Source organism: Plasmodium gonderi (assembly GCF_002157705.1).
Source record: "Plasmodium gonderi DNA, contig: Chr09, whole genome shotgun sequence".
NCBI lineage: Eukaryota > Apicomplexa > Aconoidasida > Haemosporida > Plasmodiidae > Plasmodium > Plasmodium gonderi.
In genome coordinates this window covers 2,098,582-2,117,620 of record NW_021628934.1, presented here as the reverse complement: position 1 = coordinate 2,117,620, position 19,039 = coordinate 2,098,582, and the positions used below count along the sequence as shown (strand labels likewise).

The 19,039-nt window shown below is 28.5% G+C and overlaps 3 protein-coding genes across 3 annotated transcripts; 2 read left to right on the top strand and 1 right to left on the bottom strand.

Moving 5' to 3' along the window:
* Positions 1 to 510: 510 nt before the first annotated feature.
* On the bottom strand, positions 511 to 2,205 carry PGO_094300 (hypothetical protein; the record flags this gene model as incomplete). The annotated part of the gene is made up of 7 exons (XM_028688017.1): positions 511 to 620; positions 855 to 1,066; positions 1,155 to 1,274; positions 1,447 to 1,489; positions 1,653 to 1,734; positions 2,047 to 2,102; positions 2,193 to 2,205. 7 exons carry the CDS (start codon positions 2,203 to 2,205, stop codon positions 511 to 513), a joined length of 636 nt encoding a protein of 211 aa, XP_028543818.1.
* Positions 2,206 to 4,663: 2,458 nt separating this feature from the next.
* Positions 4,664 to 13,493, top strand: PGO_094290 (hypothetical protein, conserved; the record flags this gene model as incomplete). Its single annotated transcript, XM_028688016.1, has 2 exons — positions 4,664 to 5,807; positions 6,004 to 13,493. 2 exons carry the CDS (start codon positions 4,664 to 4,666, stop codon positions 13,491 to 13,493), a joined length of 8,634 nt encoding a protein of 2,877 aa, XP_028543817.1.
* A 1,406-nt stretch (positions 13,494 to 14,899) lies between these two features.
* PGO_094280 (kinesin-like protein) lies at positions 14,900 to 18,831 on the top strand (the record flags this gene model as incomplete). Its single annotated transcript, XM_028688015.1, has 9 exons — positions 14,900 to 15,152; positions 15,344 to 15,489; positions 15,657 to 15,714; positions 16,058 to 16,161; positions 16,295 to 16,342; positions 16,468 to 16,583; positions 16,781 to 16,849; positions 16,983 to 17,184; positions 17,491 to 18,831. 9 exons carry the CDS (start codon positions 14,900 to 14,902, stop codon positions 18,829 to 18,831), a joined length of 2,337 nt encoding a protein of 778 aa, XP_028543816.1.
* Between the last annotated feature and the right edge of the window lie 208 nt (positions 18,832 to 19,039).

Sequence of the window (19,039 nt, the reverse complement as noted above, 5' to 3'; positions counted from 1 at the left end):
TAAATTGTATGCAGTTATGAGAATCCTAATCTTCAGACAAGTATACAATCTCTTTACTTAAATATTTTTTTTCCTTCAAAAGCATCAAAAAATACCTCAGGAAAACAATAAAAGTAAAAGACACAATTATCCCTTCAAATTTTCGTAGATATAAATTTAAACATCAATTATGACAAAACAATTTTGTTTATTAAGTTATTTCCAAATCTTGTACATTTTTCATTTTCCACTATTGACTAATTCGCATAACAAGCCCAGAAAAAAAAAAAAAAAAAAAAACTTAACAACTTTTGCCTTTTTTTTTTTTAATAACAAGTTTTGTCTATTCATTTAAATTTTTTTTTGCACATTTGAGGATACCTTATAAAGTAAACAGTCAACAAAATAAACCACTAACGCATTAAAAAGAAACTATTTAAAAAGATTAAAAAAAAAAAAAAAAAAATATTCAGCATATCAATTAGAATTATAGCTATTACTGACGCTACACTTAAATTCATATTTTTAATGTTACTTAATCAACAAAAAGGTAGCAACAAAGAATTGCAGCAAACAAATTGGGAAAAAACAAATCCCAAATCTGTTCTTTTTTATGAACTTTGTCAAAATGAGGATGCAATCTGGTTTAAAGAAAAAGGAAAAACATGTATATAAGTATATATATATAGACAAGTAAAACAAAAGAAGGTATTTTGAAATTTTTACACATGTTAGCACATGAACAAGCGAAACAAATATAACACAGGAGCATGAGCTCAAAATGTATTCTATAATTTAATTAATTGTTTTTTTTTTTTTTTTTTTTTTAAACTCTAGTAATGTTTCTCCAGCTCATTTATTAGCATTCTGCTTACTGTACGTGGACCAAATCACTGCGCAAATGGAAAATAAAAGTCGTATCATTCTACAGGATATAAACAAATTTACAAAGGCGGAAAATACCAATGGGAATTGTGAATAGCTAATTATACAGAATAACTGAAAAAAGTGTCTAAATTGGAGATGAAAAGTTAAATACGTGTATAAGTGCACGAGTAAAATCATATATATAGGAAAATGTGATATGCTTGTTTAAACATTTCCAACTAGCGCCAAAAAAAAAAAATGTTAATTTCTTCTATATAAATAAAAAAGGAAAAAGACGAAAACCTTACATCTTCGTGTGTAGGAGGGATAAATTTAGGGAAACTAAAATATGTCCAACCATGAAGAAGAAGAAAAAAAAGGCAAATGTATTTTTCTTGTCGGAAACTTCGTTATCTAAAAATATGATTCTGGTGATACCGAACGATGGGATGAGTTGGTGTATGTACATAAATATGTCAATATACATATACATATATATATCCGTACTCTTGAAAAAAAAAAAAAAAAAAAAAAACGACAAAAAACTGTGGTGATTTTCAAAAATCATTAAACAAATCATTCCTCATTCAATAAAATTACATAGAAAGTGTTATGTAGACAATAAAAGATCCCCATAAATCCCCTGAGTAAAAATTGTTAAAAAAAAAAAAAAAAAAAAAAAAAAGATTATGAGCTGAGATTCTGAACCTAGATAATGATGCGAGAAGCATAACACCATGCAACAAATATGCTAGTATACATTTCTGCAACTATTTTCTATTATTTCTTTTCCAAATATGTATTACATTTCTTTAAGGTGTTATCGTCATCATACTGATGAAAACAGATGTGTAATATTTTCTTGTAAATACTTTTTGCGTCTCGTACCTGCATTATAATTTCAACGACGAAGGGAGAAAAAGAAAAAAAAAAAAAGATATAACAAAATAGTAAGATGACAATCAACTGAATAGTAATGTGATATAAATATACATTTTACAGTTCATTGTTATGAAATCAAAAAAGCGGAACTATTTTGTCCATTTGATAAAACAGGGAAATTCTTTCTTATCGTTTATTCGTGTGTACACAAACACATAAGCATAAATGTATTCCTTGCTTAATTTTTTAAGAGCAAATTCGTTCAATTCCCAATATTATTTTTTTTTATTTTTTTTCTTTTTTTGTTCTTAATCAAACCACTGTGTCCTTAACAGGTTCATCCATTACGAATTCATAATTTCCTAAATGTACAACTGAACAAAATAAACATGTGAGAACGATGAAATGTTAGATGTTAAAATTCAATAGAATGACGTAAACTTTTAGAACACCTTAGATGTTACCTGTTGTGTCCATGTTGTATAAACTTCTATATCTTATTTTATTTTTTTTTTTTTTTTTTTTCTGCGTATCTTTCTCGTGTATCTGCTTCTCTTATTGACTTATCTTCTTTTAATTTATTTCAGTTCCAAACGTGTCTTGGCACTGAGTGTTTTCCTTTACGTGTGTGATATATATTATATACATGCACATTCATGTATACATATATTTATATAATATTTATGTATTCATACATATTTCGCTTTTTTTCTTTTTAAATTTCACAAGCATACAGCAAAGACGTTTTCCCTTGGTTAAACCAACTTCACTTCCTATGTATCAGTACTTTTTATATTTAAGCCTTTCATTCTTTTTTATTCCTTTTTTTTTTTATTTTATTTTATATTTTTAGAATTATATGTCCTTCTCTGTTTGTTTTTTACAGTACCTCGTGTGCATTTTTTGTGCTATCACATGTGATATTGTTTCAATATTTTCATTTTATTTTTTATAAACTCCTAGCTTTGGTTGTTTTATCCTTTTTTTGGTTTCATTTTTTTTTTTTTTTTTTTTCTTTTGTTTCTAAAAACATAAGTTAGAATGTGAATGCTTGTGTCATTTCTTATTTTGTTTACCCCATAGTGAACTCTTCCATTTTTGTTTTGTTTTTTTTTTTTTTAAACATGAAAGGACATTTACATATATATGTGCATTAAGAACACGGAAACATTTCCTTTTTTTTATGTTTTTTTTAATTTGTTTTAGTATGGGAACAGGAGCTGATCGAAAAATTATTAAACGTGAAAACCTATTTTGTGTCAGAAATAGCAAAATTCTTGTCATTTTTTACTTTTTTTTTAAGCATTTACTCTGAAAGGATCATTTATTTTGCTACTCTCTATCAGCATATTTAAATGTACTTAAGTATAAGAAAAAAAAAAAAAAAAATACACGAAAATAATACACATGTATAGACATCCATTGCACAAGCAAAAAAGGCATTCCTTATTATAGCAAGTGCGCTTAAAGAATTTCAGTTAATTTCAATTAAAATGTGTACAAACGCGAGGAATTATAATTGAATGCTCCTACGCATACCAATACACACAAGCCATACATGAACATGTGTAATTTTTTTTCATTTCCAATGAAAACATTTAAAGAAAAAAAAAAAAAAAACGTATATATATATATATATATATATATATATATATATATATATATGTATAGGTACGTTGTTTTGCTATAAATGTCTGGTCATCAGAATAACGAAAGAAAACTACTTATTCTCACAAAATCAAAAATCATTTAAATCCTTAATAAGGCTTCAAGGTCGCAAGGTTTTTTTTATATATGTTTCTACCTGTTGGCACTTCTACTCGTGGACACACATTATTATCAGAACTATTTTGTATAGTGACAGTCAATCCAATGTATTTTCAATGACATGCCCAAAATTCCCATAAAGGAACAAAGAAATTTTGCTTATTCTGAACTAATTTAAATAATTGTAAAAAAAAAAAAAAAAAAAAGTTAGTCCTTTCACCTAACAAATGTACTAACAAATATTAAGGGCACAAAAAAAAAAAAAAAAAAAAAGGAAAAAATGATCAAAAGGGACCCATCTGATCCTCTCGAACTATAGCTTGTCACAAGGTCTAGGAAAAAGCATGTATATATATATATCCACAATTTTGTAGATATATCCATGCAATTATATAGCGACACACAAATAGCTGAGCAAAGTTCTATAATTATAATTCTAACCAACATTAAATGTTCATCACGGAAACTCACCCATTCCCCAGATGGATGCTACACTAAGCTGATCCCTTCATTTGGAAAAGATACACAAATTATATATTTAGAGTACACATGTGTACTTTCTTCTTTTTTATATGTGTATGTACACCTAGCGTGTGTGTGCGTTCTGTAGTCAAGTAATACAATAAGGTATTTTAAACTTATTTTAAGTTGACTCATTGTTTTGTTTTGTTTTGTTTTGTTTTTTTAGTTTTTCTTTTTTTCATCTTTTTTTTTTTTTTTTTAAGTGTAATTATTTCTTCAATTTTTCTATTCTTTTAAATGGCAAAAAGACTGTAATATTTCTCCTATCTTCCATTTTTTTTTTTTTTTTTTTTTTTTTCCTTCTTTATGTTTATTCGTCAACACCGTGTAATTACAAAGTTGGCGTGTATTTAAATATATATATATATATATATACACAAGTGTTTATATATAAATAATTTTTTATTTCACATTTCCTATTTTTTATAAAGTTATAAATGAAATTAAACTAATTTAAAACAAATCCATTAAAAGGTATATGCTTGTATTTGTTTTGTGTCTATGTAGAACACTAACATTACACATATGTAGGCATATACGTGTATTTTCCATTTTTCACGATTCATATGTAAATGGGGTTATAGAGATCTTTGCTTGGTAGCAACAGATCTCAATTCTTTCCTTTGCTTTGCTTTTTTTTTTTAAAATGAATTTTGAAGACGAAAAAAAAAAAATTAATAATCCAATTAAGGTTTATAAGGACGAAAAATGGAACAAAAAAAAACTGTCCTTTTTCAACGGATTTGATGACTTCAAAATTGATTATTCGTTTCACACACAAAAAAAACATTGCCCTGAAGCAATTAAAAATTCGTTAGATAACGAGAATGATAACAACTGCATATATAATAAAGATGATATAAAAAACTTAATTAAAATAATAAGCCATAACCACATTGATAAGCATTTCTATTTTAAAAAATTAAGTGTTAATGATTTATGTAAAACATTTCTCTATTCGAATTTTTTAGCAAAGTCATTAATACTATACCCTTCTCTAATTCACCATTTTGAAAGTATTATAGAAAAGTTAAAAAAAATAAAAAATGAAACATCTTTTCCATTAGTCGACGATGACAATTTTATATTTTCCCCATATAATTCAAATCCAAATGAGTGTCATCAAATTGGGTGCAATGACTCCACTCAAAATATTGCCTTCAATAACATTAGTTTAATTAAAAATGAAAAAAATGTGATAAAAAATTCGAAACAAAAATTTTCTTTTTCAAATGCTGAAAAGGTTACAAACCTATCGAATCATTTTACACCTGTTGAAGAACGAAAAAGCACCACAACAGGTAAGAACATTCAAGAAGATCATTTACATAGTACAACAAATAGTAGTAACGAGAAATTTATTAATATAGATAATCTAAGCGATGATAAAATAAAGATAGATTCTTTGGTGGAATTAAATGAAACTAATAAGAGTTATAATAGTTTTGATTATAACCAACAAATTACAGCAAAAGGGGAAAATGCAGATTTCTCACCGTGCGATGGTACATCTAATTATGAATATAAAAAAGTAGACAAACAAAATGTTTTCCAAAATTCTGATATAATTATGAACAGTTCTTATTGCACTAATAATTCACATACTAAAGATGCAAAGCATGCGTACGACGGAAGTAATGGAAATAAAGGCATAATTAGGGACACTCCCAATATTCCCAAATCATCAATGGATAAAAATGTTCGTGTTTATAAAAACATAAACGAGTATGACATAATTGAGCTCAAAATAAGCGCTTCTTTTAACAACAAATATATATGCCGATATATAGGTAACACCTCGCTAATAAGAAACTGCAACAAGTGTTTTTTTTTTTTTTTTTTTTCTCTTTTTTTCCTTTTTCTACATCATACATATGTTTTATTTCTTCCTCTTTTTGCTCTTATCGTCCATCATATATATATATATATATATATGAGCGATATATTTTCTTCTTTCCCCTCTATAAATGGAATAAACTTCTGCAGGTATCCATAGCGGAATGACGTTATACAACATACATAGATGCATTTGCATATGCTTAGGAGTAAAAAAAGAAGACACGGATAACTATTTGCACGTTTTTATACTAAACAATGGAAATATTTATGGTAGCGGGAAAAAATGTAGCGTTAGTATTATCAGGAAAATTCAAATAAACACAGATCGCCATATTACCTTTAAGCATATAATAAAAACCCCTCTATATCTTTATAAAGAAAAGGATGCAAATAAAAATAACATTAACAAAAAATTCCCAACAAAATGTGTAAACACATTCAGTGATAAGGCTTCTCCAAGTAGGGAAAATCGTTACGATGTTGCCATAAATCCGAACGAGGTAATGCATAATCTTAGTGAGAATGACCCAAATGATAGCAACCCAAATGAGAGCAACCCACACATGAACGATATAAACGTGAACGATATAAACATGAACGATATAAACGTGAACGATATAAACATGAACGATATAAACGTGAACGATATAAACGTGAACGATATAAACGTGAACGATCTAAACGTCACTGGAAAATGCATAAGCGAGAAAATCATGTGCAACCCAAAGGACGGTAACAAAAACGTGAGTAATGATACCAATTCAAGCATGTTTGCAAACTTGGGGCACGCTAGGAATGACCAAAACTTTAGAACGTTAAATGGAATAGATAATTATGATCTGATGAACGGCATCGATAAAGTTACATCTATAAACAATTTCAATGCTAACATATCAAATTTAAGTACTACTGGAAGCTTAAATCAGTATGACAACTTAACTAATTCATCTGACATTTTCCACAATAACATAGAGGGGTATACATCCCAAAACCTTAGTGATCACATTATCAATAACAGAAGGAATGACTGCAGCGATAGTCTCATCGGGACATTTTGTAATCGGACTATTCCTTTTAAAAATAATAACCAGTCTAGTATATTAAATGGGATCAATTATTTGGGAGAAAATTTGCACAAAATAAGTGCTTCTTGTATGAACAGTGGTCATACGAACGGAGAGAATATGGACAGCGGTAATATGAGCAAAGAGAATACAGAAATCTGTAATGTAAATTATAACCAACATTATGACCTAAGAATACCGAACATAAACATAAATATGTATCCTATTCAAAACATAAATATGAAAACAAACACAACCTCCAACAGTTTTCATCTGAACGAATATAAATTCGATCTAGAATTACAAAAAGGTAATCACAAAATAAATGAAAATAAGAACAGGGATGTGAATCTATCCAGCATGGATGGCAATTATACCAGAAAAGAAAATGCCCAAAAAATGGAAGACAGAACTATCATAGATGGAAATTACGAACAGGTGAAGAGAAAAAAAGAACAGAATTTAAAAAATTGGAAAAATGAAAATTATTATCATATCAATGGTAAAAACAACAACATCTTCCACAATAATGAGCAACCCTCTTGTGATGACACGACACTTACTGAAGAACTACTCCTAAATAAGCAAAATACAGAAACATATAAATTGAACCACACTAACTGTGATAGTGACAACCATTATCTATACATAAACCGTCAGGAGGAAAACACGAATTTTATATTTAATAACACTACTAATGAGAATAACCCATATAAACATATCATATCTACAGTTTCTCCTACAAAAACTGATGACACTTACCATTCAAATAATAATTATACAAACAATATAGAACAAAATGATGTAAATAGCTACCATTTAAATAGTATCAAAATAGTTGAACAAGACAAATTTACAAATTTAGACATGAATTCAAATTCTTTTTATGCCATGAATTCATCTCCCACGTTTAATGCCAATATAAATTATAACCCCCCAATTCATACACACAATTTAAGTAACAAAAATGAAATACAGAATATACAAAATATAAGCAACTCAAATTATTCATCTGTTGATAATAACTCCATAAGCGACAATTCTTCAAACCATTTTTTTTTTCTTCCAAATCAAACAAACACTAGTAATTTACCTGATATTTCTCACAATCTAAATTCATTAAATATGATAAATTATTCTTTTTATAACCATAGAAATGAGCAGACGATTCATAACAAAAATTACACAAGGATCTGTAGTTATAATGACCATATACATAATCAAGATAATCCCATGGGGTATAGAAAATTAATGAACAACCCTTTTGATGATAGGGAAACATTCCATGTTAACATGCAAAATTTGTGTATGCAGTCTAATGATTTTCATTTTACAAATAATTCCACGTATACCAGTGGATCTGAGATGAACCCCTTTATCAATAACTCATTTTTAGATGCTTCTCATGTTTCCAATATACCGTATGAGAACTATTTCAATACCAAAGAGGTAAATAACTACTGGTTAGATTCAAAACATCAAGGTGTAGATACTGGTAAGGATTTCAAAAATAAATACGATTTAGAAAACAAGGAAGAAATGAAACATAAAGAGAATACTAACTTTCACATTGGAAAATGTAATGCTGAAGTTAACTCTGAGTATAATGCATCTGCTGATAACAACTCCAATGTAAATAAAGATTACATTCCCTGTATCATTAACAATTCCTCTTCTAAAATTCATCTAAATGTATATTCAAACACAAACCTGGACAATCAACGCAACAACCAAGTTGTTCAAAAAGAAACGATTGAAAACTTGGAGATTCAACAATCCCACAATTATGATAATCAAAATGATAGACAACAGAACACAAACAGAGAAACCCATGGTGGAAAAAAATATGGCATAACAGAATCAAAACCAATAAGTCATGAAGGAAAATCGAGTCGAAAAAAAGAAAATGGTAATAACGAACATATCGACATGCACGACACATGTCAAGATATAGAAGTATATAAGGAAAAACAAGATTTCAGTGATAATAAAAACTACAAAGGAACACATGAAAAAAGTCCAAAAGGTAGCAAAAATGAGAGTTATATCATAGAGGAAAGAGATAAAGACCAAACAAAGAATAGAATAAATGAAGGAGAAAATCAAACAGAAAACGAAACAAAAAATCAGAATGGCGAAAAGGATATTAAAAAAAATCAACCAAACATGCAGATGTATAAAATAAATTCAAACATGAGGGTAAAAAATGCCAAATATAAAGATGACAAATTTGCGCAAAAAACTACAAGTGTAGACGAACAAAAGGATAATGAATCTTCTGGAAAAATTAGTAACAACTCGTATGATAATCCCAATGAAAATGTGAACATTTTATTTAACTGTCATTCAGATAAGATTAAACAAAATGACATTTGCAATGGACAAGGGATAGATAAAAAAACTAATAACGAAGGAGATTATTTTAGTCCCACAATTAGTAAAATGATGTGTGAAAAAAAAATTGAAAATTATACACATTCCAGCATTCCCTACCATGTCCTAAAAACGAAAGAAAAAACTTCATTAATGGAAAGTGCACAATCTCATAATAGTTTAAACACTATAGATGATGACATTAATAATAGCACATTGAAAAATACAGAACAGAACAAAGATTCCACTTTTCACAACATTTTTAGTGGTACAGAAGGGGGAAAAAATGTTTATAAATCAGATTATCAAATACAAAATAATAATTTGAAGGAAAAAATAAACGACGAACAAAATTATGAATGTTTACAAAACGGTTTGCAAACAACATCCGGTCCCAACCTTATGTGTGATAAGAATATAAGTAATTTCTCTTTCACTGACTTAACTAAAAATGAGAAAATAAAAAATATATCCATAAAGGAACATATAATGGAAGAACATAACAAGGTGGTTTACTCTTCCCATGGGGAGGGTGAAAGTGACGTGCAAGAAAAATCGGAAGTACCTAACATGTCCAATAAAAATAAAACAAAATGTGAATTAAACAGTTATACGGAGTTAAAAGAGATGGATACCTCAAACAATGGAAGCATAGAAAAATGTGAAAAAAACAGCTATGTACCCATTTTTATTAATAACAAAATGGAATCAAAGGAACGACAAAAAGATCCTACAATTGATTATAAAGAGGGAAAAGATGAAAATTTTATACAACCAAAAACGCATATATTCCTTAAAAATAACAAAATTAATGAAGATAATAAAGATACAAATTTTTCTACTTCTGAACAAAGGGATGAAAATCCTTCAAACAGTATCAACGAGAAGGATCATGGAATTTTAGAATATGAACCATATTTAAATGAAAAACTTAATAATGAAGAAAACTGTATATCTTTCAGCAAAGAAAAGATTTATTTGGAGCATATACAAAACAGCATTATAATTACTCCAAATGGAAACAACAATAATAATAATAATATCACAACCAATCACATCAATGAACCCAATGAAGCAATACAGATGAATGAATTCAGAAGAAAAAACGAATCCAGTTTATTTCATCACAAACATGTAAAAGGGGATACTAAACACGGGAACACAAAATTGTCTAACGAAAATTTTTACAAAAATAAAAAAATAAATTATATCGAAGGAAATAACCTCCCAAGCAACAGTGGTACGTTAAACAGCAGTGGTGAATCAGGTGTAGGAGACAATGTCACGCAAAATAAATATCCCTATGATTTCCAGAAGACAAAAATCTTGGAGGATTATGTTCCCTATGGCAAATGCACTAACTATAATGCTAACAAAACCCAATATTCACACAATTTAGAAAAAAATTGCAATGTAGATACTAATTCATCACTTTATTTTAAAACAAATAATTCAAATTCTATATGTATGCAAACAGGCAATGAACAAAACAAAGACAATAACAATAACTATAGTCAATATTACATGAACACATTTCCTATAGATCATCAAAGTGGCACAAATTTCTTAAGTGCAGGAAAACATTTTTCAAATAATAATAGTTTACGTACCACTTCAAATAACTCTACAAATACCACTCCAAATACCATTTCAAACACGCTGATGAACATAGATACAGCAGCACTTGAGATGGCTGATTATACTTATAACAGTGCCCATAAGACGAACTTAAGCACAGATAGAAATACGCTTTATTTTCAAAATTTTAATTACCCTGAACATATGAGTGAAAAATCTCAGCTGAATTATAACAACCTTATAACAAATGAAAAAACCTTGCAGGAACATCCTCCTCCATATTTTGCTGATTCCAATTCATTGCACAAAGTGTTAGATAAGACCAATTCCAGTTCCGAATTGTTCCAAAGTCAGAATAAAGAAAATTCAGAAAAGGAAAATATCAGGATTGCAAAAATGAGCGAATACAATAACACAACAGTGGGAACTAACCATCACTATATCAACAGTACCAAGGGACACATTACATGTAGGGACAAAAATTCATGTATTCATCATACATCTGCTACACTATCTGCAACTGATTCTATTAACAATGAAAGTGTAAAATGTTTAACCCATCCTTCGATTCATGTTCCATCCACAAACTACACTAACTGTGGATACCAATTTAATGAACAAAAAAATCTCCAGCATGAACATCGTAACTTATATGACTTACCTAAAGCAAATTATTCTCCATATCTGGAAAATAACAACCTTATAAATCCCTCCCACGATTATACATGTGATACTTCTATCTTCATGAAGAATGATAACATAAATGATTTTTCAACAAAGTACAACATTAATAACTTAGGAAATGCAGATAATAATATTTTAGGACAAGACTACTATTATAATGTAAACCAAGGAGGGTATCTAAATATGAACAATGAAGGGATAAATAATTTTATGCATGTCGAAGAAATAAATCAAAGAGGTTTCGTTACAAAAATAAATGAGAAAGGTTCTAATGATTACATGGAAAATATCCCTAATCAAGGGAATACAAATGTAGGGGAAGTGCCAGATCAAAGGAACCCCAATTTGAAAGATATACAAGATGATAACATCATAATAAATGAATGTATTAATTCCAAGGATATGAAAGAAGGAAACGAAAACAATTTCGAAGAAAACAAATCCAGCTTTTCTATGCTCTACTTATTTGGAAAAGTGAAATTCTACATCAGCATTATTGATATTATTCATAATAAAACGAATTCACATGATCTACTCTGGGTTCCCAGATGTTGTAATGGAAGTCATGGAACTTTTTTAAAAAATAATTATTTAAACACGAGTGAAATAGATAAATATATTCCTGAAGATCACATTGATATCGATTGTATAAACCTAAAATTAATGGAGACAAGATTTAGCAAAAATGTAGCTAGCTCAAGAACTACCAAAAGAAAAAGAATGATTGATATTGACAAAACGGTTTTACATTTTTATAAAGAACATATTAGTGAATTCTTTAATAATAAAAATAAAATTATTAGACTCACCAAAAAATTATGTAAATATAAAAAAAAAAGAAAATATAATAGTAGTGATAATGACAAATGCTTTGGAAACGGCAAAGTACACCCTTATGAGAAGCGAACAAATGCAAGTAATAAGACGCCCAATGTTGCCAAGTATAAAGGAAAAAGGAAGGGAGGTCGTCATACTACCAATAGTCAGGAAGCTACCGAAGATCCTAGTATGGATGGGGAAAATGAGGCAGAAAATGAGATCGAAAATGAGGTCGAAAATGAGGTCGAAAATGAGGTAGAAAATGAGGTAGAAAATGAGGTCGAAAATGAGACAAGAAATGAAGCAGATGAGTATGCTCAAAATTACACTCATTTTTATTCTCCAAATTATACCAATGGAGAAACTGAGTGTCACTGCTATATTCAACCAGCTGACAATAATAACAACTACTACTACTGCCATAATGAGAAGGAAATGCATAAAGAAAGGATATGTGAAAAAAGCATACTGTTAAACAATAATTTTATTAACAACGAAATTATGAACAAAGGCACCAACAGAAACAACAACAAAGTCTTAAATCAGAGTAATATGATTAATAACGAACAAGTTTTTACTGACACATTTGTTAATGACATGTACAATGATATAACAATCAGAAATATAAATACGAATAATTTTTTTCCAAAAATAATTAATAATAATTTTAATCAACATAATGATGTTCTTACACCTCATCAGCATGAAATTAGTGCATATACAAACTTAAATGATGGAGTCTCTACTTATGTTAATGGAACACTAAATAATTATATATCTAACCCGTACTATAGGAATTCAAATGGTCAGTATTTCAATAATGATAATTCAAAAGCTTTTAAATCAAATTTTTCAAATAACACAAATAAACGAAAAAGAAAAAATCACACAAAATCTGACATAAGTTCTTTTAGTACGAACAACACAAGTTCGAAAGCTGCACTCAACTTATCTCAGATACTTGAAGGTAATAATAATTTTATTAACATATCAAATACTTTTATTAATACAAATTTTGCAAAAGAGCTTCAGCAAACTAACGAATTATTGGTTAAACAGAACAACTTCGATTTAAATATCTTGTCTGGAGGTATAAATCCAAACCAGTATAAACAATAGACAAGCACGGTTGAAAAAAATAATAAAAATAAAAAAATAAAAAATAGAATAAATCAATAAATAAAGAAAGAATAAAATAAAGAAAGATTAAAATAAGAACCTTATTTTCCTTTTTCGTTCACATAATTTATCTATTCAAATGAACACGGAAATATAAAAGAAAAAAAAAAAAAATAAAATTCTTCGTTCTTGCTATAATTAGTCCACACATGACCCAATTTTAAGAAAAAACGATGTTTATCATGCTGTGCTCTAAATAAGAACCTAGTTTTAAGAAGCACGTATTATGTCATTTTCCCGTGAAATTTGGTTTCTCCTAACCTATTTTGCACACTCATGTTGCGTGAACCTACACTTATACACGTATATGCAGACAAACATAGAAGAGCATTTTTGACGTGTCCACATTTTCACTTGGAGCAAAATATTGCGTGTACTATTTTTTAATTAAATCCATCTTTATTTATATACATACGTGTACACATACATACACATATGTGTATATTTTACGTAAAATCTAATTCAACTTCCAATGTGTAACTACCAAAAAGCGAAATTTCACCTAAAAGTTAACAAGAAGAGGGGTAAACAAACTACTCATACCTGAGCATGTATCATACTGCAATCAGCATATGTAATAAAAAGACTTGTCTAAAAAACTGCTTTCTAAATTACAGACAAAAAATTTTAATTGAAAGAAATATGTATTCTCTCAAGGAACAAAAGGCAGGTGCGATGCTAATGTAGTACCAAATGGGATGTTTTCAGCATTCGTTTGCAAATGATCTCTTTATGTTTTACGCTGAGTTTCTTTTATTCAAGTATTTTCTCTTCATTTTTTTTATTTTTATTATTATGTCATTTTTTTTTACTATTTTGTCATTTTTTTATTATTTTTTTCTTCTCCATTGCTGCCGCCGATCAGTGCAGCGTTTTGCAAATGATCTCAAGACAAGTGAAGAAAAAAAAAAAAAAAATTGACCGAAAATAATCGTAGTATTAATGCTATGCACATGAAAAGTAGATGTTTCATAAAATAAATTGACTTCAAAAATAATTTTTTTTAACGTTTTCCATCTGATTGTCTAGTAAAGTGATTGGTCATATTTGATTACATGAAATCACTGACGTTATCGTAAGGAGTGGGATTTCGAGCGGATACATATGTTCATATGTAGACAGTTGCACATATGTACATATACATATGCATATACAAACATACACATATAATAGCTGCATATCTATTCATGTACACATTTTCATACGCATGTATGTATGACCTATACATCATCCATCACACCTTCCGCTGAATTCCTCTGAATTCCCCTGAATAGCTACATTCCAAATAGATACTCAGGTTAATGTTTAAAAAAAAAAATAGAACATAAATAAATTTATACATAAACATGAATGAAAATATCAAGGTATTTCTACGAATTAAACCTAACATAGACAATTTCTCGAAGTTGAAAAAAGAGGACTGCGCAATATATAAAGTTAACAATAATCAGTTGCACTTATTCGAAAAAAAAAAAAGCTACAATGATACAAACGAATTGAAAACAAAAATTTTTAACTTTAATTATATTTTTGATGTTGACATTAAGCAAAGTGATATATTTGAATTAATAGGAAAGAACCTCATAAACAACTTCATCAGTAATAGCTAAAGTAGCCGAGGTCCCATTAGACGCAACCATGTGCTCATTTATATGTGGATTTTTCACCATAATAATTTATTAAGTCCTATTCATGTCACTATTCCTTGATTCGTTTTACCTCCTTTTTATTTAATTTAATTTCTTTTTTCTTTTTTTTTTTTTTTTTTTTTTGCTTCTTCCTCCTACAAGATGGATATAACAGTTCCATTTTGGCTTATGGAAACACGAACAGCGGGAAAACATACACCCTATATGGGGACAGGATGGGTTCCCATAATAATCAGAACAATGGATTAATTTACTTCTCCCTGAATTATTTTTTTCAGTTACCTAACGTGAACAAGGCACGTTTAAAGTGCATTTTTTTTTTTTTTTTTTTTTTTTTTATCACAATTTATGTGGATGTGTATAAGTATATGGGATATGCATCTTTGGGTTTATTTAAAAAAATAATAATATCTCGTTCCTCACGTTCATTTTTTTTTTCTTTTCTTCTTTTCAGAACGCTGAAATTTCGGTGTCTATAGTTGAAATATACCTCGAAAAAATTAGAGATCTGGGTAAGACCTATTTATTTTATGCCTCCCTATATGAGCAAAATAGTCACAAGTTTACGAAAAAATAAAGGCAAAATTAGGACAAAATAAAGGCAAATTTACGAAAAAATTAGGGCAAAAATTAGGACAAAATTAGGGCAAAAATTAGGACAAAATTAGGGCAAAAATTAGGACAAAATTAGAGCAAAAATTAGGACAAAATTAGAGCAAAAATTAGGACAAAATTAGAGCAAAAATTAGGACAAAATTAGAGCAAAAATTAGGACAAAAGTAAATATTAGTATCTTCCTTCAAATAACATATACTTAAAATGTCATTCCATTTATCACTCTCCCCCTTTGTGAAGGAAAGATATTTCAGTTATCTCAGTTGGCAACAACCACTGATGACATGATCAAGCAGCACTCACAATTTCTTGATAGTATAATTAGGGAAGATGAAAAAGGGAATGTTAAATGGAAAAAGAAAAAAAAAGGAAAATAATATCGAAAATATAAATAAATAAGTAGAAAAAATAAAATATAAATAAAATTATTCTGCATATTTATTACCTCATGCTAACAACTCCCTGCAACAACTCCAGACATACGTGGAAAATATAACCATGCTACCTATAAAGAACATTGACGATGTAAGGGAATATTATGGTGTTATTCAGTTGTAAATGATTTGCCCCAATATATATATATATTTATATATATATAAATGCGTGTCCATTTTCTTTTCAACGCATATTTGATTTCCTTTTTTTCCTAGGTCTCGAACATTATTGACTTATGTTTTAGATATAGGAAAACCTATGCAACAAAAAAAAATTTGGTATCATCCAGGTCCCACTGTATGTTGACTGTTTATCAGCACCAGTGTGTAAAGTACGAAATTTCCAGCTCAGCCTTTCGTCATGTTTAGCAACTGTATATAACAGTTTCGAGTATCAATTTAGCTCATTTTTCTAATTGATTGGTTGACTGGTTGACTCGTTGACTCGTTGACTGATTGATTGCATATTTTCATGTTCACATCCCGTGCATATATACATATATGCATTTCCGATTATCCCTCCTACAAGAGAAAAGGAACTATTTTCTCAGATAAACTACATCGATTTGGCCGGATCCGAAAAATTTAATGACATAGAGTTAGGTTTATTATGGAAATTTAAGAAAAAAAAAAAAAGTATTTCCTTTGCAAATGAACTCGTATATAAAAAGGAATCGCTACTTTCCCACCCCATGAACACATCGTACATGTTCTCCTCTGTTTCCTCAAAGGATGGTTAACAAAAAGGAGCTTATATACATCAACAACACATTGTCTATTCTGAATCGAGTTATAATTGCTCTAAGTACAAAAAATAAAATCGTTAAAAATTCTAATAAAATAAAAACAGATGAACAATTAAAAAATGAAGACTGTGACTCCCCCAATGTGCATATTCCCTATAGAGATTCCAAACTGACGAGATTGCTAAAAGTAGTTTTTTCAAAAAAAAAAAAAAAAAAATTTACTTAAAAAAAATTGAGTTTTCCATGTCTTGTCAAGACAAAAGTTAATTATTTTGATTTAAAATACCACATTTGTTATCTTTTCTTTTGTTTTTTCACTTATTTGTTTTAATCTCTCATTTTATTATATCATGTTCCTGAGTGGTATACGAATCCTCTCCTCAAGTACATACACACACATATAGGCTTGTAAGTATGCATGTATGTACGTATGTATGTATGTATGTATATATATATATATGTTTACATTTTTCCTCTCTTTCCCTTCCCTCAGAACAGCTTAAACGGGAACTCCTTTACGTACATTTTAATCTGCTTAAACCTGAACAGTCATAAAATAGAAGATTTCATAAACAGTTTAATATTCGCCAAAAGATGCAAAATGATTAAACAGAAAATTAAAAAAAATAAGATAGCCAAATGCTCATCACAATCGGACAGCTCTCGCAGCAACCCCAGCTCCGATGAAAACTCATACGAAAGTTTCGATTCCAATTTTGAAGATTATAATTTATTAGTTGAAGAAAATAAAAGTGATCATACTTGTAATTTTGAAACACATTTTTATAACAAAAGAAAGAACAAATATAAAACCGTAAACAATAGTACTGATGCTATGGTGAATAAATTGCTAATTCTGTTTACCCATATTATTCAAAAAAAATATAGAGATTTAGTTAAGCAGAAAAATTCTATAATAAACAATTTAATTAAAATTATAAAATCTGAGGAAAATAACAAGGAAGAATTAAAAGCAAATAAAAATTATCTTGAAAAAATTTTAAAAAAAAAAAAGAAAGAGTTAATTAAAAATAAGCAATATTTAAATCATCTCATACATTCAAAGGAAGATAAAGCAAAAACAATAGTTAAAAATAATCACTCTCAACCTGAAACTTATGTAGATCAAAATTTAGAACCAGAGAAAACAAATCAGTTCAGTTCAAATGCTTCCGATGAATCTCATTCCCATTTGTCTGAAATCGAAAACGAAGATACCATGTTCTGCTCCCCAAAAGAAAAACACATTATTTTAAACACTGTGGGAGGTAACGTACCAATCCAAAATCAAGAGGAAAGACAAAATGATATTAACATGTGCAGTCAAAATAAAGAAAAGGATATATCCGCCTCCTCTGACATTATCCATTCATTCATATGTATGGAGGGAAAAGAAAAAGAAGAAGAAGAAGAATCCCCTTCTTCAACTAACGAAATAAATTTACACACTTATGATAACTTAATAAAAAATACAAATGATATAAAACAAATCCATGCAGACATAGATAAATTATTCAAAATGGAAGTGAATAAATTAAATGAAAAAATAAAAATCCTAATAAAATTAAATTTTACAAATATCTCTTTATTTATAAATGTTAATAAGTTGGCAAATATTCTTCAAAATATATACCAAAAAAAATACAGTGTATGCCTAAAGAACGGGAAAAAAACCTTAAATATAACAAATTACGATTATAACGAATTAAAAAAATCTTATGATTTTTTTCTTCCAACAATTGAACTGGACAATCAAACGAACGATAAGGCATTTTTAAAAGGGTTCAATAAGAATGTAGTGTCCATGTATCGAGAGATAAACGCAAAAAAGTGACAAATATATTTAAAAAAAAAAAAATAACTCTTCTAATTGTACATCATATTTTAGCTATCCTTCAAATGTTGCATATTCCCCAATGTGCAATAACATTTTTTTCGCCAACTTTCATGTGCAATTTTTCCTCTTTTTTTTTTTTATTCCCATTTGTATATTTTTTGTTTTTACAAATTTTATTTAATTGCCTTTTTATTTTTAATGAAGG